The 24,181-nt window shown below is 42.1% G+C and overlaps 2 protein-coding genes across 2 annotated transcripts in view; one reads left to right on the top strand and one right to left on the bottom strand.

Moving 5' to 3' along the window:
• The window catches only part of hs6st1a (heparan sulfate 6-O-sulfotransferase 1a), a 57,805-nt gene extending 43,937 nt beyond the window's left edge, over window positions 1-13,868 (bottom strand). Inside the window, exon 1 of the mRNA XM_018663399.2 lies at window positions 12,912-13,868. Within this exon, the coding sequence (XP_018518915.1) occupies window positions 12,912-13,411 (500 nt within the window). The 5' untranslated portion in view covers window positions 13,412-13,868. The remainder of the gene's footprint in view (window positions 1-12,911) is intronic.
• Window positions 1-24,181, top strand: part of LOC108874860 (transformer-2 protein homolog alpha) — a 147,012-nt gene that overhangs the window by 101,124 nt on the left and 21,707 nt on the right. The window lies entirely within an intron of this gene.

The following is a 24,181-nucleotide window of genomic DNA, read 5'->3' on the forward strand; positions in this document are numbered from 1 at the left end:
CAACAGGACAAAAACAAAGAGTGTGTGTGTGTGTGTGTGTGTGAGAGAGAGAGAGAGAGAGTGTGTTTAAGTGTTGAGAGTGACTCTGTATGGGTGTGTAGATGTGTGGGAGTGTGTCCCCGTTTTGGCTTTTGTGACTCCCGAGGTTCCCCGCGGTCAAGAGCAGATCCTCTTTCTCTCTCGTGCCCTCTTTTCATACACTCGTTCCCCCTCTTTTTTTTTTATACACTCACTCCTCGTTCCCTCCCTCTCTTTTAGCGCAGCGCTGAATGGCCCTCTCTCTCTGATGAGTGACTGATGAATGAAGTAGCTCTTTGAAGTCAAGAGTCACAGCAAGGCTGGTCAAGCGTGAAGAGATGCCGGACAAAAGAAGGCAGAGAGGGAAGGGAGAAAGGAAGGAAGGGAGGAAGAGAAAAACGGCAGGAGGAGGAGGAGGGGGGGTTATATTCAACAAGGGAAACCGTCAAACAGTGAACATCCATAAAGTCAGTGAGGAACGGAGGCAGAATGTGTGTGGCAGAGAGGGAGAGTGTGAGAGAGAAAGAGGGAGAGCGTGGTTTGCATTTTTGCATGAGTGCCCCCAGAGTGTTTGCATTGTGGTGCTCAACATGCAAAAGGCCAGCATCACGCAAATGGGAAATAACCCGAGACCTGATGAAGAATCATCTCTCTGGAACAGGCCTTCTGGACTACATGCACAATGCCTGGAGGTCTTTGGGTTTTCACTGGGCCTCAGATGCCTCTACTCTCCTTTCATTGCTGTGGACACTCTGAAGCCAACAGACTGCTTACAGGATAGATTTTTTGAAACAATACTCTTTAACAGTGCCACCCCACTTCAATTACTGTTAGCGGTTTTCTTTTTCTGGTAGCATTACAGTTGTTGTTTTGGTTCTACTATTGCCTTCTGCAAATGATTAGCCTTTTAGTCTAAATGTCTTTGGCATTTTTCTTTGTTTAAATGTGTTAACCACCTAATTTCAACCATTTTCTTAGTTCAATCCCGCTCCCTCACTGCCCTTTTAGTAAGGAATAAAGATTATGCCTTCAATAGGATGTCAGTGTACATAAGGATTTGTTTTGTGCTGACTTCCTTGGTTAAAGAAAGCGTAAATTAAACAGAAAAATCTTTTCATTTACTAATTGAAACTAGTCTGGGCATAACTTGCCTCACAATGACACATTCACTTCCAAGAGCTTCTCAGTGCTTTATGGCTCCTTAGTAGTGGGGGTAACACGCATTGGCAACTTTTAGAGCTACCACCAACCAATTTCTTGGGCTTTCTAAGAATGACGCCAACGTCCATGTCTGTTTGCTGCAGGGAATATGAAATTTAGATGGCAGCAATATGACAGGCAGCCATTCAGAAAGCTGCTTGGTAGTCATTGTTTTGGCTTGATTTTGTCCAGTACATGTAATTAGAGAGGGAGATTCTCATCCAAGTCGAATTTTGACAACAAGCAAAAACCAAAGAGTAAATGATACAAATATCACAGACTGTTATTTGTACTAATTCATCCATAAAAGACAAATTATGTCAGCGCTTGGGAGGAGGGGATTTTGAAGCCTGTTTGTCTTGTCATCAGATCACAAGAAGAAGACTCAGCCATTAAGTAGAATGCACATGGAATCAAAGTTACAGCTTTGAGCAGCTCGAGTATGATCAAGGCTTTAAGGATGGCAATGTTGGTCTGATGGTCCATCCCCTTGGTTTTGACTTAAATATCCAAAGAACTATGGAATGGAATGGAAACTTGGTACAGAGATTTATGGTCCCCAGAGGATGAAGCCTAGTGACTTTGGTGATCCCCTGGCTTTTCCTCCAGCTGCACCAGTAGGTTGACATCTGTCATTCTGAATGAAATGCCTGAAGAGCTGTTGAATGAATTATAATGGAATTTCCTTTATCAACACTGACTTTTCATCAAACACCAACATTACTTCAAAAGTTTCAATGTGGTGTTCTTCTTCAATGTTTATCACAGCTTCACAGAGCCAATAGCATGGCTGTAGACTCGTAGACTTGTTTGAGGTTTAAGACACAATAAATTGCTTCCGGTTGCATCTCCAGGATGAAGAGGGCTTGAGGCTGAGGCTGAAGGAGATTGCTCAGAAGCACTTTAGCAAGAAAAAGTAAGAGTGTCGACTCTTTACCATGACATCACCTTGTAGACCAAACACAAGAATAAACTTTGATTTCAGATTTGGTCGACAGATTATCTAAACATATTTACCTTGATTCTAAATTTATAAGTAGTTGATGGATGTATATTAGCCTTGCCTCTCCATGTGTATCTACTATAACACACACACAGGCTTTTTAAATATACGACACAACACTGACTCCTGAAAATAGTCTAGCCTCAGTGGAACTTGGTTTTCCCTTCCTATTAAACTCTTAACAGCTAGTCTATGTGCTTGTTAGGACAACCCAAGGCAAAATCTGAAATATTGATATATTTTGTATCTTTTTCATGTACTAATCTTCTGAATGTCACAACAGTGTACTTTGCATGCGCAGCAGCTCCTGAAAGTGATCCAATAGACTTTCTGCATTTATTTGACAGCCTAACATAAAGTACAAAAAAAATTGGAGCAGGTGGAGGTTTAGTTTCTCTCTCAAAGACACTTTGACAGACAACACGAAGCTGTCAGCAGACATATTACATATCGTGAGGGATCAAACAGGCAATTTCACTGTTACAAGACTACTTCCTAAACTTCTCTTATTAGGCTTCACAGCAGATTTTTAAAGGAGTTGAGTTGCTGAACAGGTATGAAAGACCCACACTCTAGTATTCCTTTTGTAATTTGGCAATCACCCCAAGACCACCAGATTTTTCTGTCTGTGCACAAGAGGAAAAGGCAGTCGTTGAAGGGAAAAAAAAGAAATCGAGTACTTCTCTGTCGTACAGTTCCCCAGGGTGAGCAGGAGAGAACACTACACTCCTCCTGTGTTTATCTCAATCTCACATCAGATCAGATCACTGGCAGATAAAAGCACTTCCTGACACATCACTTCCTCTCTCTGGAGGTAGCTGACACGTGCTGGGAACCCAAAACGACAGTGCGGTGGCGAAGAGGATGAAGAAGTTAAACTTTTTTCGACAGAGTGAAAGAGAGAAGGCAAAGCAGAGAAGGGGGTATGAAGGGGAAAACAGCGGCGGAGGGGGCATAGAGAGGGGTGAAAGCACAGAGAGAGAAAAGGTGAAACCTACATATTCGTGGCCCAGATCCACAGTGCTGTGCAGGGTGAAGAGGGATGAGGAGGAGGAGGAGGCAGAGAGGCGAGAGACAAAGAGGTGAAGAGACACTAAGAATAGTAAAACTGGATTAGCTTTAACACTGACCTTTATTCAGCGGGGTGACACTCCCTCGCTCTCTCAATTGCTCTTTACAGCAGTTACAGGAGAGGCCTGTCCTACTTTCTCACTGTTAAGCTTTACTCCACAATGGTCTGTGCTGAGATTTCCAGAGGTGATTTATTTATTTAACCCTTGTTAGACTGCATCTGTTACTTAACAGAGTTTGTGTGTGTGCACATGTGGTGGGTTGATGTAGGTATTTGTGTAGTGTGAGTAGGTGTTTTCATATCAGAATCACGATTTTGAAGTGTAATTTTCCACATCACAACAGCAGCCTTATTAATTACATTACTAAAGCCATAAAGACAACTATCTGCAGTTTAGTCAGCTGTAGTTAATCATTAATTCACCAGGTGCAACTACAAAATGTTCAACTTTGTTAAAATAACAAAGGTTTCAACTTGTAAGGACTGTAATGGATGCCAATTTGACTTAAAGTATGGGAAGTAACCACAAATCCCCTTTTAAAAGTCATGAAAACTTTTGTTTTAATTATTTAGAATTTTAATTAATTAATCTTATTATTTATCAATTATTAATTAAGATCAGTCTTATTAATGAAACATGTTACCAAGGTTTACTTGGAAGTTGATTTTTCTCCAACTGACTTCAACCCTGGGAGGACCAGAAAAACAAGACACTGCATTTAACCAAAAAATTATTAACTCAAGGTCCATTTATTAGCATTATCATAGCGAGGTGTAGCTAAAAAAGCTCTTGCGAGAGCTAATAAGTGGACCTTGAGTTAATAATTTTTTGTCAAATTTCTGCTTCCAAAGTCAAAAATGAATTTAACACTCAAGAAACATTTGCATTTGACTAACACTTATTGACTCAAGGTCCATTTACTAACATTTTCTGTAACTTTCAGCAGCATCAGAAGGTCATGGCCCTCAGAGTGAGATGTAGCTAAAAGCTCTCAAGAAATCTAAAATGTGGGCCTTCAGTAAAGTTTTTGTCAAACAGTGGTTTCCAAGGTCAAAAATGAACTTTAGCGCTTGATAGACTGCATTTATTTCACCTCATATTTTTGTGAAGAATTATGATGCTTTGCTACAAATTGATGTTTTTAATATATATAGTATATCATCAAATAAGCTCTGGATATTAATTAGGGAAATAGAAAATTATCACAATTCAAATCAGAATATCAATCTTCTCTGAGATCTGATATGAAAGATATTTTACTTTTCATTCAGCTCCATGTGTGAGAAAGACAGAACAGTAATGTAAGCAACAGTGTCACACACACATCAAATCACCACACACACTTGTGAACACAGATCACACAAACCACATATTCACACGGCATACACCCTGACACACGCAACCCCTGCTTGAATGCACAAATGAAGGCGAAGGATGGACACACACACACACACACACACAGACACACACAGACACACACACAAACACACTCAGAAAAAAACGTGTGCGGCTTCAAAAAGAAGCAACTCCGGAGATCTACACAGCTCTGCCCTGGAGTGAAGCAGACAAACCAAGTGTAGCAGAACGAGGAATCTCTGTTTTTTCCTTTCACTCGGTCTTTCCATGAATGGCATCAGCACTTTAGCTGTTCTGGTGGGACTCCCGCATGCACAGATGCACACACATTCACACAGACAAAAGACACTGGGAAGTCCTGGGATGGCATGATAGCCAGAAAAAGATGGAGAGGCATGATGGGAAAAAGACATAGTGAGGTGTGGAAGGATGCAGACACAACGCTATCATTCATTCTCTTTTTTGGGGGGATTTGGTAAAAGTTACTCTACTGTGTACATGTGTGTATGTGTGCGTCTAAAGAGGAGACAGTCCCAATCAGTTAAAACTCCTCCCCCTAATTCAAAGAGGCAGTGCAGGATTTGCATTTTTCCCACAATTCAATTAACACGCTTGTCAGCCTCTCCTCGCTGTTCACATGCCTCCTTTGGCCATCTCTCGCTCACACACATACAAACACTCTCCCACAGACACACATCGGCTTCATGAATAGATGTATTTATTCATAAACACACGCATGCGGAAAAGAGACGCATTTATTTGTTTGTTTACAAATAAATGAGAGGCACTCAGACTGAGGGATGAGGAGAGGCTCCCGGGTCACATCCTGTCTGGACTCGTCACGTCCAGGGACATGAAAAGACAGTGCCATTAATGGATGCAGAGAGAAGTCCCTGGGGACATCTTTCTCTCCCTGTCTTCTCTTCTGTCCCTCTCCGCCTCCGAAGAAATGAAGGAGGGAAAAGATGAGAAGTGCCATCAAAGAGCACTGCACCACAGGGTGAGGGTGTTAAAAGAGAGACAGACACTCAGGGTCGATATGTGGCAGGAGACTGGACAACGGAGACAAGGCCAAACCCGATTTAGAAACCAGGATCTAGGATCAGCCACAGACGCACTGACATTGCCGCTGGGCCGCCTAATGACTTCAGCTCGCCTCTTGTCTGATTAATAGCCTGTAATCCCATTCTCATGGATAGCATACCATAGCATTCCGCTGCACCACTCATTAACCACTATAGAAATGTCCACTAATCAGTCAGTCGCTTTTAGCTAGTAGGGCTAATGCTAGGCTAGGCTAATCAATAGGCAGTAATCCTGTTGGCGGAGCCGCTGCAGCATAGCGCCCCTCATTACCAACCATAGAAATGTCTGCTAATCATTCACCGCACGGTTATTTGTCCACAGGGCCGCAGAATCACTTCAGTAGTGGTGGTGGTGGTGGGGTGCGGGGTTGACATTTGACAGTCGGCGGCAGAGGGTGGAAGAGACAGAGTGACACGCCGAGTCAGAGAGGCTGTGTAATGATTAAGAAACACATCACTCTTGCTTTTCTTTCCTACTCGTCCCGTCTGCCCTCTTTGTTGCGTGTACAGTCAGATAGGTCTGGAGAGGCTCTGCTCTATGTCAGCGTCATTCAAGTTTTATCAATCAATGAAAAACCCTCACCGATCCATAACAGCTAATCAATAATGAAGGCTTGCAGGCAGAGAGCAAAGATAACCCTTCACGGACCACCAATAGAGATGGTCGTCAGCGGTCAAGCGGATCCCTCTCCTTGTTCTGTCTTTAAAATGCACTGAGGTAGAACAGCTGGGGCAAATCAATGGGGGCAACAGCCTTAACTCAACTTGACCTTACACTGGTTTGCATTTTGGTCAGTTTCATACAAGAATCCACTGACTTTACCCTGATACTTTTTCAGGCCATTTTGCATTCCCGATCAACAACTGCTGCCAGCTGCAAAATGGCTGCAGACGTTCGGTATGACGGGAGTAAAACTAAAGCCCTGCATGCATGTGTTTGTGTGTATGTGGAGTAGCGCAGGGGCCCCAACAAAGGTATCCACATATACTCTTGAGCTATAGCCTCTCAACTCTGAATTGTGAGGCTTGGTTTATACGTTACGGTGACCCGAGGCTGAACCTGAATTGAACTCTTGTAGTCGAGAGGAAGCAGCGGTGTAGCTGAGAGAGGCCTGTCAACACTCGCCTCGAGCTACTGAAGAAGAAAACACATAGGGGCCATATCTCACCCTTTTATGTGTGAGATTGCACGAGAGTCGACCATCCTTTCACTATATTGTGAAGGGCAGAGCATAAAACACCAAGAGCCACATTGCTTGACGGCATTATCTGCTGTTGGTGGGCTGATCTAGTGTTGAATTTAAGGCTATAATTAGGAGGTAAGATATCATTTGAGTGAGTAATACTCCATTGTAGAAATAATAACAATGTTATTTATAGAGCTCCTCTTGAAAACAACATTACAAAGTGCCTCACAGGCAACAGAACAACTAAACCTACAACGAAAAAGTGATTAAGTGTAGCAGAGTAACAGCTAACCAGTTTTGAGAATGAGGTGGTTGTCATTCTAACCAATGTGAGCAGAGCTTCAACTGAAGACTCTCGCTGCCTATTAAAGTATGTGTTATTCTTATTATAGGCGACTTGATTTTTAAGCATAATGGTTTCCAAACTGTGGATCAGGAAACCACCACAGGGTCATGATATAAATTAAAATGGCCGCAGGATGATTAACAAGATTGGAAAGAAAACCTACTGCAAGTAGTAAAATAAAACAGTATGGCAAGGAAAAATGTGCTGGTTGAACCGCTGACAACTTGTTCCACGATACAACCTGGTACATGGAGTCAGCAGTACATGTAGCTTTGTTTCACAGGGCTATAAATCAATAGAAATTGGGAACCACTGGTTTAGTGTTTAATATGTCAACAGCAAGACTAGACTCACCTGTCAACAAAGAAAAATAACTTAAGTTATAGTGACAGTAAAGAGTCTGTAACCAATAATTCATGATTATAGAAATTGTGATTGATCAATTTTGTGTCCACTCAGTTCATCTATTAATGGTTCCTGCATTAAAGATTTATTTGCTAAATCACTGTCACTCAATGTACTTAAATGCCTCGATCTGTACGGCTCTTCCTCACTCACTAATCAGGTAGGTGCTGCTGTTAAGTCACCACTGGTAAACCCAGCTAGAGCTTGATTTCCAGTAAGAAAAGCAGGCTGGTCCCACAAGCAAAGGCGATTTGAGCCCGGTAAACAAGCAGGGAAGCAGGGGATGTGGGAATGTTTGTAGGGAATGCTGGAACGTGGTGCAGCCGCAGTTGCAGGATGAGCGGACGTAACCAGCTTTGGAGTGCCTGGCCGCCAGCGCTTAAACCCGGCTAATCTGATTGGATTAACACCGACCTGCCTGGCTACACATGAGCGCACACACGCACTCAAATAGACACGGACACATATGCACACACACGCACACATTCGTACTATATGCCAATCAGCCAGGGCTGCCTCTGCAGCTTCCTGGAGTTCATCTGGATTCTGGGTTGTGCTGGCTGGCTGGCTGGCTGATGGCACCATGCTGGGCTACCACATGCACACGCATCCGCTCTCACGCCCCACACACACACACACACACACACACACACACCACACAGAGTTACACACAGAGCCATCTTAGAGTGCAGTGATTTGTGCTGTGAATCTGAAACAGACCTATTGAAAGAAGAGTAATGCCCACTGCTTGACAACCGTGCTAATTGACTAGCCCCCTCCCCAGCAATGAAACTAAACGTTTTCACCCCTCCATCTTTTATCTGTTCAATCATTCCCTGACAGCTCGCCTCTTGTCCCACACTTAGCCCATCATCTTCCTCATATTGCTCTTCCTTGCCTCCATCTATTCCTCTGCCCCTCTCTCCTCGCCCCCTGCTGCCGTCCTCCTCCTCCTCCTCCCCATCCCCTCTCCCCCATACTCATACATGTAATCATTCATTAGAACCAAGGCAGTTGTCCATTAGGCAAAGCGGCCATTTTGGAAATTGCAGCAAATCTTCCATGAAAAGACATTTCCTCTAATGCGGTAGTCACGCTCGGAGGGAGAGGGAGAGAAAGATGGCAAAGGAGAGAAAGAAAGACGAGGGGGCAGAGATGGAGAGAGAGGGAGAAGAGAGGAGAGAGGGGAAAGTGAAGGAGAGAGATAGAGAGAGCGCCCCCCGGCCATAAAGCCACCAAGCGGAAAGCAAGCCTGCTGTTTGATTAGAGAGTGACACCATCATGGAGGGAGGGAGGGAAGGAGGAAAGGATGGAAGGAGAGGGAGGGAAAGTGTTTTAGAGGCAAGCAGAGGGGATGGAGAGGAGGCAGGAGAGAAAAAACAGGGAGTGATTTGAGAGAGGACCGAGATAGAGGCAGTAAAATTAGCCCCATCACTTCGCTTACCAAGACGCTCTATGACACACTAGGATTAAAAACAGACACACACACAGTCTTGAGATGTGCGCACACCCACACACACATGCACAGGACAGATGGTATCCCCCATCTGAAAGTGTGGCTCTAATTTCAGTAAAGTGATAGGAACCTCCTTAACCAATTAAAAGCCCCATTTCTAAGGCCCTGCATCAGGGTCTATGGGTGTTTGTTTTTACACACTCATTACTGCGTCTGTGTACTCCGTGTGTGTGTGTGTGTGTGTGTGTGTGTGTGTGTGTGTGTATTAGTGTGTCCCCCTGGGATCAGTGAGGAACATTAAAACTGATATAAGAGGATGGGAAATGACAAATCCACTCTGAGTGGCGCTCTGCTGAGTATGTGGGTTCTTTTCTCCCACAATGCCACTGCTCGTCTCGATCCCATCTCATCGCCGATCAAAGACAAACCTGTCTCTCCTATTACCGACCATTCATCTCACTGCCGCTCGCTCCTGCTTAATGCGCCTTCCTCTAAAGCTGACACATTTGTCGCCAGACCAAACTGAGCCTAATCCATCTGAGCATTTCTTCTCTCACAATTTATGATATACTGAGAAAACCCCCTCACCACCATATTCAATCCAATTTCCTCAGTGTCTCTGGAATGTTTTAACGCTCCTGTGAAGTAGAAACATTGTGAAGGAACTGTGCAACACACTGTGATACACACACATCTGTAGAACCAAGAAATAACACAGCCATGACGACAGGCCTGGTAAATGTTACAGTATTGATACAAAACAGTTCAATAGTGGCATTAGACACAGAAATGTTTTTAAAATCTTAGAAATGTCAGATCGACTGTCTCACGCTTTTATATAAAGGGCAACTGTTGAGATTACACTGCTATTATACTGTGCTTTAATATATAAACATAAGCACTAGGCTCTCAAATGGTGTTCTGCTCTAGAAATTTGTGATGGCCATTGTTTTTTGTTTTTTTTTTTTTTGTATTTTCTGGGACAATTAATCAATAATGAAAAAAACTGTTATTTAAAGTCCAAAAATACATGTTCCTTTGCTTTCGTGGTCAGATTAAACTATAAACTGCAGTAAATGTCAACATGTCCAGTAGTGATTAATTCTGAAATATATTCAGCTATTCTTGACTTTTTCCGTTTGTCCCTGTGGACGTGTGTTTTTTTGTCATTCAGGAGGTGCATTTATGTGCTTGAATCCAGCTGATGGAAATGGTCCTAATTCACATTTTATTTTTGCAGCATTTGAAACGTTCGTGTAAAATGTGCTTGACAGCTGGACGAGAACACAGCTGCAGAAAGAGAGAGAGACAGAGATGCTGGATCTCAGCACTAGAACTGCTGCTGCTGCGTGGTTGAAAATTTCTAGATAGGCCGCTTCCCCTGTTTTGTTTTATCGCAAAGTTTAAGACACAGCTTCCAAACCACTTCCTCCTCTATGTGGGCAAGTATGTGGCCTGTCAGCCATTAAAACTGGCTGGGGCGACAGACTGTTTATCTCAGCAGCGCTGACAAAACGCACAGTCGATTTGAGAGCTATGCGTACAGCACTGCGCCAAGAAATCCCTCACTGCCGTTCTGTAAACACAGATGATCTCTTTCACACTTTCTCTGGCCTCTTCACCACGCTGCTACTGCCCTCAAGACAAATGTCCCTGAACAAGCATTGGCACATTGATACAAGGGAGCCAGACAAAGAAGGGACACGAGGACACACTCAGACAGAGGCACATATAGAGGGGAAAAAAGAGGCAATGAGACAGGAAAGGAAGCAAAAATAGGAAGAGAAAGTGTGCTTCCAGTTTTACTTCAGAGCTCCTTGTTGCAGCGATTCACTTCACTTTCCTGTGGAAGTGGAGCTGCGTGTATATGGAGCAGCATTGTTTTTCTTCAGGGTGCTATTAAGCTTATAGTCCCTTGTTTCTTTTGTCAGGAGTGAGGATAGTCGATTATACCACAGGCAAGATCCTCTCTGCTGCGCTCACTCTCGTGCATACATACCTACAGTAGACCTCTCTCATCTACTCTGCCTCGCTGTCTCTTTCTGTTCCTGCAGCCTCTTCAGGTGCACATAGACACACAGGGAAATATACACACACAAACACACATACACACACTTGTTTGGGGCTTTGAAAAAGTGCTCACAAAGTGATGAAAGGCCGTTTATCCTGCATCCACTGTGATATCTCAGCTCGCCATGCAGAATGGCCGGACACGTTATCACCTCTGACCGGGGGAAACCACGGGAGTCAGGACAGACGCCAGCAGCAAAATACCAGGGCTAGTGTGTGTGTATGTGTGTGTGTCCCAGCGGTAATAATCACCCGGATTAGAGCGGAGCCAAACCCCCGCAGGGTCCCCCCTCTTTTTTTTCTCCCCCCACCTCCTGACTGGCCCAGCCCAGCCCAGCCCAGCCCTGCAAGCTCTGATCCCCAGTTTGAGCAGCCATGGGAAGCAGAGCAGCCGGCCTGACATCTCCACCGCGCCTGGCTTCCAGACAGATAGGCAGAGGGGCGAAAAACACTCCATTCTTTCTTTAAATTTCCCACATATTTCCAACCCCCCTTTTTGTCCTATTGATCATCCATAACCAAAATAAAATATTGAGCAAGCGAAGGCAATACAAAGACACATAACCCATTCAACAAGCATACCCTTTAACCACAAGGGTGCAGTGAAATGGAAGTTGATACAGCCGTCAATATGTCTGGGTGAGGGATGCAATATGTTGGCAACAACAATGGGGAAGCACGGAGAAGAAATGGGTTATAACTTAATAAGAATGCACGTCATGTCTGGATACCTCGTAGTCAATGTGAGGGATTATTACTGAGTGGAAATGTTGCCTGGACATATAACGCCTCCCCACCCTCTACCCCCCTCCCTGCCTGAATTACATTCAGCCGAACCTCAGTGTGTGATTCAGTGGGAGGGCACCCCTGATACTGGCACCTATCAACAATTGTCAGAGGCACTGTTGAGCTCCTGTGGCATTTGTGACAAGCGCTGTATTATCAGCCCACTATTTCAGGAAAGATGCACACAATCCCTCTCCCCATTCCTCTTCTCTTTTAAACCATGCCATTAAAACGTCCCACCCAGAGAAGAGAGAGAGAGAGGAAAAAAAAAACAACAAATAAACCAATGTGGCATTTCCTACTAACACACTTGAAGGACATGAATGTGTTAGTAGTGCTCAGTTATGGGAATATAACACCATTATTTTGCCTTCTGTTATAGTGGATCTTCGCTGGTTTCACTTCTACAATTCTGTGGTATAAATGCGACTAAAAATAGCTACACACCCGTGTGAACTTTTGATATTTTATGTGAAGAAATGCTTTAAAATTTGCCATCAGATCAGGCCTATTATAATTGCCTCTCTAGAGGAATGAGCCTGCATTAAAGGCTGTTTTGTAAACCAGACACAGACATGTACCAAGGAGGACTGTCAGCAGAGACAGTGCTCATAATTAAGTCATTTTTTATATTAATTTAATTTTAATTTGTGATTAGGTCATTTTAATCTAATTCCAGAGAAACACAACTTACTGATTTGCGAGTTATCTGTGACCTGATTGTAGCCTAAATTTTGTGTACTCTGGCATCTTAAATCACTTATAATAACAAAGTGATCGAGTTTAAAAGTTGCAGTGATTCAACCCTCAAAATATATAAGAGTTACAGCAGATTCACAGTTTCTAACTACAGACTACAACCTTTGTCTCAGACTCTGGCTTCCTCATAATCTACAGTCAATAAAACAAACAGTTCCCAGTTTTACCTTTGATTTTTCTGCTTGTTCTCCTTCTTGTTGAGGACCCCCGGCACACAGTTGGTGAGCTCGGTCCAGTCGGCGTGCAAGCCGCAGCTCCAGCCGGTGGAGAACCGGGAGAAGAGCCAGGTCTCCTTGCGGTTCGGCCGGTAGCAGGTACACTTCTTCTGGCCCGGTCTGCAGTCGCAGGGGACCTCCAGACGGACATTCTGGACCAGGTGCCTGCCGAATGTAGTCCCCCCGGTCTTCTGGATGTGCAAAAACACGATCACGTCCTCCCCTTTGATTTGGAAATCGATCGTCCTCTCCAGGTCCCTGACAGGGAAGTAGTATTTCTTAACGTAGTGGGGGTCCGGAGTGGGGAAGATGTCCCCCTCGTCTTCCTCCGTGAAATAACCGTGCGGGGAGCCGAAATTGATCACCCCGGGAGCCACGTACTGATAGAGAATCAGCATGAAACACACGGATCCGACGACGATCAACAAGAATTTGCTGCTCCTCTCGACCATGTTCCTTCCCAGTGCGGTGCCTACAGTACGCTACCATTTCCCAGTCAAGCCGACAACAGGGAGCAGGGCGCTCGGCTTCTTCATTCTCGCTCTCTCCCACCCCCCCTCCAGCCAAGAAGGACTCGCGTTTTCGGGGCTCAAGAGTGGCTCGCTCCGCTTCGAGACGACCGGCGAAGTTGGCTCATCGTTCACCGAGACCGTTCAGCACCGTGAAAGACGCATTGTAACCAACTCGCTTAAAGACTCGCTCTCCCCTCCTCGTAGCCGTCCCTCCCCCGTTTACTTTACTTTGGTTTCTAGTCTATACACACACACACACGCACACACACCGCACCACACACAAGACTCACTGCATCTCCATGGAGCTGCTGTGTACCCCGGATGCAGCGCGAAGAAGGCTACCCTTTTCAACCTCTCTCTCTCTCTCTCTCTCTCTCTCTCTCTCGCTCTGAAAACACAGGTGAAAGGGAGAGTCGCTTTAATTTAGTGGTTCACACGTAACGACCACGTCATCCGCCAGCAGCCAATAGGAAGTAGTCATAGATAGATTGTACTTAAAGTAAAATTATGTAATTTTCAAGAAGAAATGTCAGATTTTTTTCCTTTACAAATGACATATTTAATTCCTGAGAAATGAAACACTCTTCCTCAAGTCAATACCTTCAGGGGTTTTGTTACTACATCCCTAATCAGTCTGGTATGACCAGTCACTTGTGGTAGATAATCCCTGTTTATTTATTTGGATCCCCGTTAGTTTGTCTTTGAATTTCTGCAGCTGTCCAACAATTAGTCTGGGTTTTTGTCCTTGTCCTCTTCCTTTCACCACTTCATAGCACACACCCAGTTTGAACTTGGGTAAGAAATATTCCTGTTGGCTACTTTCTTTTTGTTTTGAGCCCAGATCTTTCCTATGCTTTCAGTTAGTATTACCTCTGTTTTGATTCTCCAGGTAGTTTTTCAGAGTAATCCACATGGATCATTGTAGATTTTTAGCAAATGGTTTTGAGGTGTATTTGAAAATTAAAATTTTGTGTTGTCATACTTCTATTCCACTACATATTAGACAGAAATTCTGTACTTGTTACTCCACTACATTTATTTAACAGTTGTTTAGTTACTTACTTAATTATAGGCTGTAGAAAACCTATGAAAAGCTTGGATGAATCATCCTGCAGCCTCTGACAATCTGTGACCCATAAGGCTCCAGGTTGTCTCTGTGGCATTTACTTTGAGGTAATTTGATTATTTATAAATGTGTTTGATAATATCTACCACTGAGCCGCAACAAAAACTGAACTGCTATGGTTCTAAAGTGGCTCCTGCACTTTTACCCAAATCTCGAGGCCCACGCCTTATATTGCAGAGAGGCCCTGTGTCTGGCAAGATAAATAAATCAATGCCTTTCTGAAAATACAGATTTTTGTTTTGGTTTGTAGTGTTTATGACAAACTGGAGGACATTTCTGACCCAACATTTTATTTTGAAATACTACAACATTATCACTAATGAGTCTCATGAAATAGCAAATCTATTTCAAGTCCACATTTAGACTTTAAAAATGCAATCCCATGCTTTTATCTTTTGATATAAAACATTAAAATGCATTGGCTGATTCACAGGGGTGATTACTGTCGTCAATTCGAGTGATTTGGGAGTAACCCAAGCAACCATTCCCATCTACTGAATAACATGCAGGTTAACTGTATTTTTAAATTTCCAATTACATTTCTGCCAGTTAATGTCTCGCACCAAAAACATGCAACCGTGGAGGAAAATGACCAATTAAAAGGTATTTTGTTAAAAGTGTTTGTTGTTAAAATGGGAAATATCAACTTGTGACTTTTCCTGGAGGGAAATATAGGCACAGTACAATGCATTTGTTAAACATTTTATGCATTCATGTGCAGATTACATCCACCACTCATTCTTCACTATACATTATTGGTATTTTATCTCTCTACACATACAAAATGAACATGGAAAATAGTATAAACAACCTTATAGGCTGTCAACCAGTCATTTAACCAGTCATTTAACCAGTTATTTCTTCACTTCACTTTTTTTTTCAAGAGCAACTTCCTTATTTCTGTCTCAGTCACAGTTAAGTTGCCAACGGTTTTAGTTGTGCAAAGCTCCAAACTGAGTCGTTTTGCAACAGAGCTCAAATGTCCGACAACCATGAGATCAATCACTGCTGGTGGTTCACGCTGCGTCTCGCGTTACTACCGCTGGTGGTCAGCACTGAGCTCCTGCTCCTCTTCTTTAATGCAGCCGAAACAACTTGTCAGGCATATTTATGTGATTCTCAGGGGCGATTACTGTCGAACATGTTTTGACTAATCACATCTACGAGTGGAAGAGAGAGGCATGTTCCAACTGCTGGATGTTGTTCAGATAAGACTGGCTCCACCAAAAGCTGACAGCGTGCCTTTTTCTCTTTCTTTTTTCTTTATTACACCGGTGTCCCAGAGGTTTAGCTGCAATTCTCAGGCATTTGTTATTGCAGATGTTTATTGTGGTAATAGGGCAAAGCCAAATGACTGGATGCGTGCAATCTTGGTAAGCTACCAGGCCTGATTCCCACATGTTTCTTAAATGAAGCTCAATCAGTAAGATCAGCCCAATCAGCAGGCCCGGGGGTGTGAAAACAGCAGTTGGTTGTGGCTGATGGCAAATGAGGTTGGTAAGGGATGAGGGTATATTTTCACTTCGAGTGGTTTGGGTTGATGATGTGGTGTGTGTGCTTAGTCAAGCTGTAATTGCCTGTGTGCTTATCCACAGTTTCAGCTTCCATGATTTCCCAGATGGATGTGGATCTCTGAAGACCTGCGCTCATCCTCTTTCTGAAACCTGTCATAACTTATAATTTATGTCAGGCAGACACCAGTTGGGGCCAGGTGTTCACCATTTTCAAATACACCAGTACTTCAGCCACACTTTCTGCACAATTTCTGCATTTACATATGGATAGAAACAGCTCTCTTTTCATTTACAACAATTTTGGGTACCGCTCTCTGATCAGTCATCTTTTATGAAGGGTTTATACCTTGTAAGGAATGGTGTTAATAATGGTTACACATTTACTAATGTCAGTGGTGGATCAAGTAAACTGACACAAGTCATACATTCAGAGTAGCCTATTGTTTAAGTAAGAGCAACATAATATACTCAAGTACCAAAAGTAAAAGTCCTGATTATAGTAGCATGTTGTAGCATGTTACATACTGCCAGTTAGCTTAATCCACAACAATACAACAGCATCTATACTTAAGTACAGTACTTAAGTAAATGTGCTTAGTTCCTTTCCACCACTGACTATGTGTTCTAGCATTTATGTTTCTCTATTTGGTGATAATATAGTTTTAAATATCAGTAATTCTTGAGTTACACACTCTAATAAGCCACAAAGTCTGCAGTTACATACATGTTTGTTAATAAATGGTTTTTGGTCCAGATTCTCAGCAGGTTTTTCCACAGGGTATGTGGTCCATTAAAGGGTCTAGTCTGATGAATTAAAGGGCTGAAAAAAAGACAAGTGTAATGCTGGAGGACAAACACCAGCCAGAGGAATTTGTAATATGATTTATAATTTATAACCTGGCAACCTGAAGTTGTTCTCATTAATGACTTACAGTGTAACTGATCTATAAGAATTAGTAAGTGATTCATTAACCACTGTTAAAGTGATTAGTTACCACTAATAAAGCCTAATGTGATATCAGGAAGTGGCACCCCTTTTTGATCATCTACTACTCTTATGTTCTTTATTGAGTAACAGAGCTCGTGTCAACTTACTCAAAAAAGAGGAACTCCTGCACAAAGACTTCAGTAGCACATTTCTTGTAATCAGTGTTTGAGTCAGACCCTCTTTGTGTTTCCCGATGGAAGAAGAGACTGTGGTCAAAAAGTTGTCTATTTTAATACATTTGTGGTTTGCCATCAGCATGTTGCTGTTCCTCTCCTTCACTGATGGTGTTTTCCTTTCACCTACATGTAATGTGGTGAGGATTCACAGATTTTCTGTGTTGCACATTTTGTGTTGCACATTTTTGTAGCTTCGGCTTTCCGACAATTCACAGACTAGACAATTGATCAGTCAGCAAAAAACCATGGTGTTTAGGCATTTTGCCTTTAACTTACAGTGAAGGCTAGAGTGCAGCAGGAAACTGCCTCAAGGCCCTAAACTCTTGGGACCCCAAAGGCTTCAGGGTTTCTGTGGATCAACTGGTTTGTAAAATTTTTTAAGAATATGCATCAATATTGCCCAGTTTATTTGACTTGCAAGACTATGAGTCTTGAAGCATGTCCTTCCTTTAAAGTGTGTGTGTGTTTTTTTTTTTTTAATTTCATTATTTAAATATAATGCTCACATGTTGCATTCATGTTACAGAGACGTGGCAAACTTGTTTCCTGAATTAATGAAATGACTTTGATTGAATTAACACATGGTCAACCTGGGACCAGGTCCTATGGGGGTTAATTGGACCCCAGCAGCACATTTTTGCTCCAGGGTAAACCCAGACATGCTTCTAATACAGATATAGACAGGAAATAGGGAGATTGAGAGAGAGAGAGAGAGAGAGAGAGGACATACTGATGTGGTTTATAAAATGTCTGGAAACAGTGACTAACAGCACTTGCCACACCCAATAGTATATTGCTATCATATAAAGCAGCAAATCTCTAATTTGAGAAGCTAGATTCAGTGAATTTTGGACTTTTTGATTGATAATTTAAAAAGGCTAATCATCAATCAAATGGGTGCAGGCTAATTTTCTATCAGTCAACTCGTCACTTAATCAACTTATTGCTTCGACTGTTCTTTGTTTTCCCTCCACATCTGGTCACATCCAACACTGAACTGTCCTCCCACACACATCCACCACATCTCCTCTGAGCTTACCACAGCCTTGTGGACACCACATGTGCATCTCCACGACATCACCAAATCCCAGATTTACAATCGGGTCACGTGAATTAACCACATTTGTGGAATAATAAAACTCCTGCTCGGCTCAGTCTGGGTGTGGAACTGTTTGCACCTTGAATTTTTTTTTTCTCCTCCTTTCCCTTCCTGAGATTATCCCAGCATGACTGGAGCTGAGCGGGTGAGGGCAACCAGCATGTGTGAGCCGGTCTCAGTCTTGAATTATTCAGCCTGCTTATTTACATGTTCTTTACTTACACTGAAGCAGCATCCGCCTGTCACACTGCTGTTAAACACACTCATGATTATGACTTCTGCCTCGCCCCTGGCATTACCCAGTTGTATTAAATACTTGGAGATTTTGGTGAGAGTGCATGTGTGTGTGTGTGTCTTGCTGTGTCTCTAAGACAGAGAGAAAGCGACTGAGAATATTAATACTGTGTGTTTGTGAGTGTTAACTTGTGTGTGTTTATGATGGTACGTTGGTGTGTGTGTATGTGTGCTTTGCTCCCACCATGTGCAGTGTCATTATGAGCGCCGTTACTTAAAGAAGATGGATGTCACAGAGTGTATTGCCCTCTGGCTCGGGTATAGAGATATGACAGTCTGTTTATCATCAGAACCAGTTTATTGTTGCCTTTGCATAATGATCCTGTTTAGATGGATATTTTCATACTGTTTCCGGAGGATCTGAGCTGTGTATTATGTCCTGCATCAGTGTCTCACATGCACACATTGTGTCTCTTTGTTTCTTTTATGCTTGTAATGCATTTCAGGCACATTTTTGTTAATGGGGTTTGTCTTGTGATAGAGAAACAGCAGTCACATATGTTTATATAAGCAACAAGTACATGGACACACACACACATATACAAATATTTACAAATGTATGAGACCCTTAAAATGCCCCCAATTAAAATTTTCTGTGTATTAATAAATAAACAGGTGGTTGGTGGATTATAGTCGGCCCTCATGTTGACACAAGCTAAACAGGGTTCATTCATGGGGCTTACATCTTTGTCTTAATTTTTAGGAATCTCCTCTCAGGCCCTAATGTCCGTCCCCCCCACACACACACACTTGCACACATATCATGCTCAGACATGCTATGTCTGTTTTTGCTTTGTTTTTCATGCAGCCAGCGGCCAGAGCTGACTACCACTGAGGGAAAAACACAAAACAAAGGCAATAGAGTATTAAAAACACACACACAAAGACTGTTTTCCCCATCTTACATTTTTTTGTGTGAATGCTGCAGCGTATTTGTTTATTCTTTATAAATAAACTGGCAAAAATTAAGTCAGAAGAATTAGCAATCTGTTTTCATCACGAAGCCCTGAAATGAATTATTCTCTGAACCTTCGGAGTGTTTCAGACACAAATATTTTCTTTGGATGTGCCTACAGGGAAGCGCACACTGTAGAAAGAAAACAAAACTGGGCGCCATGTATTTCCTACATTCCAGAGTCTGTTAGTGTTTGAGTGTGTGTGTGTGTGTGTGTGTGATTGAGAAAGAGAGTGCACCAAGGAAGTTTGAGGGTGTGTATATGTGTGTTTATACATGATGTTAGGTTGGAGTTTGGATTTGTGTACATGTGTGTGTGTGTGTGTGTGTGTGTGTGTGCATGCGTCGTTCAGCTGTAAACGTGCATAAGTGTGTCTTATGTGTGTTACATGTCAGCTGTGTGTGTACGAGAGAGTTTGCATTTGTGTGAATTAATATGAGTGTGCACACTGTGAGATGTTAATGTGCTGCTTTAAACCTGTCTCCTAGAAATTATTTTCGTATATTAGTCATTTGTTTTGTTAATTACGTGCAGATGGAAAGGTAATTGCTGCTTGGATTCCATTCACAGCCAAGGTTTTAAAAGGTAGTTTTTGTAAGTGGAAGACTGTGACACTGGAAACCGGGGTTCGCATCCAGACTCCCACATGTAGGTTTAGGCAACAAAATTACTTTGGTTAAGGTTAGGCAAACATTGTGGTTTTGGTTAAATAGTAATAAAGTAAACATGTCATGTCTTAAAGTCACTTTTGACTTTTTCAATATTTAAATATTTAACCCAGACCATGATGTTCATGCTTTTAGTACATAATCATAACCATAAAAAACATTATGCTTTAGTTGCTACAAGAGGATATTGTGCTGCAAGATGTTGTTAATTTTGATCCTTGTAGTGAACATTATGCAACTTGGCAAATATAGCCATTAACAAGGCAAAATGTCCATGGCAGCTCAGAGGGTACAGTGTTCTCTATGTCCATATCTGTTTAGCAAGCTAACATTTGCTAATTAGCACTACAGTAAAGGCTGATGTCATTAGTTGACATTTGAACATAGTTAGAAGGCATATCTGCTACTTGGAGAGCCAAGCCATCACCAAAGTTATTACAATTCATCCTCTGAAAAACATTGATTTTGCTCCAACCCATCTATATGTTAAGATATTTCACTGGATAAATGAAAATGTCTACAGGAAAAGGATGGAGGATCACTGGAGAAAGTAGGATTCAACCACTGGGGACCATGAATTTGTGTGCAAAATTTCGTGGCATTCCATCCAATAGTTGTTGAAATATTTCAGTCTGGACCAAAGTGGTGGCCGGACCAACACATCAACAGGCTGACACAATCCATATAGCCACACTGTTAGCATTACTAGAAACGCTACCTGATTATGTCAATGATAAAAACACGTTACCCAGGCAGTATTACGTTTGTCTCATAATATGTTGTTGGAAATCAGTAGTATATAACTGCAATTTCTAGGAGATATGTGTTGCAGCCAGTTATTTTTTCAAGGTTATTAGAAATACAGATAGACAGAGACATCATCCACCTCACTAAAGGTGTCAGTATGCTTTAAACACAGTGCTTGTCAGAATGCCAAACATAGTCTGAAAACCCGTCTCCCTACACCCTTCCGACACTGGATGGGGGATACATCCAACTTGTAACTTTTCAAAACTGACAATCACACCCACTTCAGACAACATTTTTTCAGGCATGCAAAGGTGAGAAAGAAGGCAGGGTATAAACCTCTCTCCTCATCAGTCACTTTTTGTCTGTACAAACAAGTGCAACACCATGCATGCCCTCGAGGAGAGACCGACTGAGAGTGTGCACTGTGTATAATTGCCGACGTGGTTGAATGACGTTTAACTCACTTCAAGCATACTCCAGCTTCCACATGCCAGCAGTCTAACACTACTCAAAACATTCCTCTGTGCCTGTGCGTGTCTGTACTGTACTTTTCTCTACAGGGCTGTTATTTTCTAGTGACAAGTTGACCCTTGAACTTTATGCCAGAGGACATATGTTTTCCATGAGTGTGCTGGGTTTAACACTTAATTCTCTCTCGCAGACATGAGGGATTAAAAGCCCATAGGCGTGTGTCCATAGAGAATTGGATTATCTCATGTTTCAAGGCAGTTGTTAATGATTAAGGGTTTATTTAAAATGCTGCACATAACCACTGTTTACTGGCAACTGAACATGTATTGATTTGTGGAGATTACTTAGGCTCAATAGCTGATTCACAAACAAGAGTGAGTTTACATATTTTATTTTTTAAAATGTATCAGGTAAACATCAAAGCTGCAAATTTGTAATTTAAATTATGTTGCCCTGATGAAGGTAAAAAAAATCTTTACACAATCTTTGTGTCTAAGAAGGTTTTATTTTGTACACGAGTCTAGTGTGACTGCAGATGAACAAACATCATAGATCCCTGTTTTTGGTGGAGGAAATACCTTGCAATCGGTGAAGAATAATATTGCACTCGATATCAATTTTCTCTGTCAACATTTGCCTTGGGAAATTTAGCTGGTACAATGGCAGAGGATTCAAATAACTAGAGATCTTTGTTTGAGTGGAGTGCAATCTGATCTAGCTGCTGCTCCAGTTCTTGGAACACAACGGACGGCTAATGGAAGCTGCGTAACCTCACACTGTCTCACCCTCTGTCCTCTGTGCTCCCCTTTTTATTTCTCTCCTCTCTCTCTCTTCTGTTGCTTTCTTTTCATCTATTTTGCCACCCCTGTCTCTCTCCTGGCCATGTCCTTCCTCCCTTCCTTTCATTGTAAGCCACATGGCATCGGGTTCTCACACAGAGAAATCCACAGGATCCACTGTCACACCACTTACCTCCTTTGAAATAAATTGACAATAATTACTGGGCTGTTGGTGGTTTTCACTTTAGAGTCCCACGTTCCCTCCTCTCATGTGTTTCAGCCGTTTCATCTCAGTCTCATCACCCCTCTGCCCTCTAACTCAACTTCCGCCTCATGTCAATTACATATTATTGGCATGACTGATACAATATTGTTCTAAAGATAACTGCAGTCTGGCTTCAGTATTGTCTCTGTGCAGATTGCAGATTGTAACCAAAGCTCTGTTTCAATCATACAATGGACCTCCCAAGGTGTCTTCTCAGGACATGAAAACAAATGTCTGCTTGTCAGCTGATTAGGATGTGATCACTGCCAAAATGCAGTACCTTAATTTGGGGTTTTTCCAATGAGTCCATGCCATGTTGAATCCAGAGGAAGGAGAGAAACGTTTATTCTACCTAATCTGTGTACGTAGAATTTATCAAAACTGTGTATTATGTGATCAATATGATTGCTTTCTTGCTGTTAGATACTACTGAGTTAGATGCTACTCATGTGTCTGTGTTTTAGGTATGGAGCTGGAGCCAGGGGATGATTAGCCTAGCAAAGTAGCCTAGCAAAGTATCGAGACTTTTTTTTTTTGTACAAATTAAACAAATGAGATATGTTAATTAGTGATCTTCTTATACCTATGTGTATTTTCGAAAAACTCTTTATGCTAAAGTAAGCCAATCCTCTTCTGGCTCTACCTTCATAGTACAACACAGAACTTCATACTTTTCAAAAATACTAATTTTCAAAAGGGGAGGCTACATAGCAGACTCAGACTAACAAACAGAAATTATTGTCCAAAACACGTGACTGAATTTTCAATTAAAGAATGGGTTTTCTTACAGGAAGCCACCAATTTTAGTTCCTGACAGCACATACAGTATAATCAACAGGCTTGAAACTTGCTTAAGATTGACCAAGAACAGTGAACATTTCAGCTTACCTCAGAGTTACATTATTGTATTGTAGCTTGCAGTTCAGTTGAGGAAATGGATTGTTTTTTTTATTAAATCTTCTGAGGATGTTTTTGGAGGCTGCACTGAAGCTCTGACATCTGACATAAGACAGCTTGCTTCAGAACAACTTTTGAATCTTGAGCTACTTTGATTGAGAACAATAAACACACAAACACACACACACACACACACACACACACACATCAAAAATGATGTTGTTCAGCTGTTGACTTCAAGGATTTGGATGTTGGTGATTACCACCAGCACATGAGCACACCAACCTGGATGATTTTTGAAAAACTGCGTCTGAATCATAACACAACTACACAGTGATTTTTAACCTTGTAAATACAGTAATCAAATGTTCTCTGCCATGTATCATCAATCAACAGGTTTCAAGCCTCTGCATCCTGTTTTTCGTGAAAGAAAGTAAGACAGAAAAACAAATGCAGATTGGAAAGCTTTGATACACCATACAAATGGCTGGTGTCAGCCTGATGTATGCAATCTATAGTGACAAAGGCTCTAGTAAACCTTTTTTGAATATTAGGGTGGCTGACATCATCCCAGTCACACAGGAAATACAGCAGCAGATGGATCTTGGGATAAACACAAGAGCACATACTGTACAGTATATTTCCTCCTCATTCATCATCATTTAGCTTTTTTTTCCCTATTCCTTTTTCTGCATTATTTCAGATGGACAGTGAAGCCAAAACTGAT

The sequence above is a fragment of the Lates calcarifer genome, linkage group LG19 (assembly GCF_001640805.2).
Source record: "Lates calcarifer isolate ASB-BC8 linkage group LG19, TLL_Latcal_v3, whole genome shotgun sequence".
In the NCBI taxonomy this organism is placed as follows: Eukaryota; Metazoa; Chordata; class Actinopteri; family Centropomidae; genus Lates; species Lates calcarifer.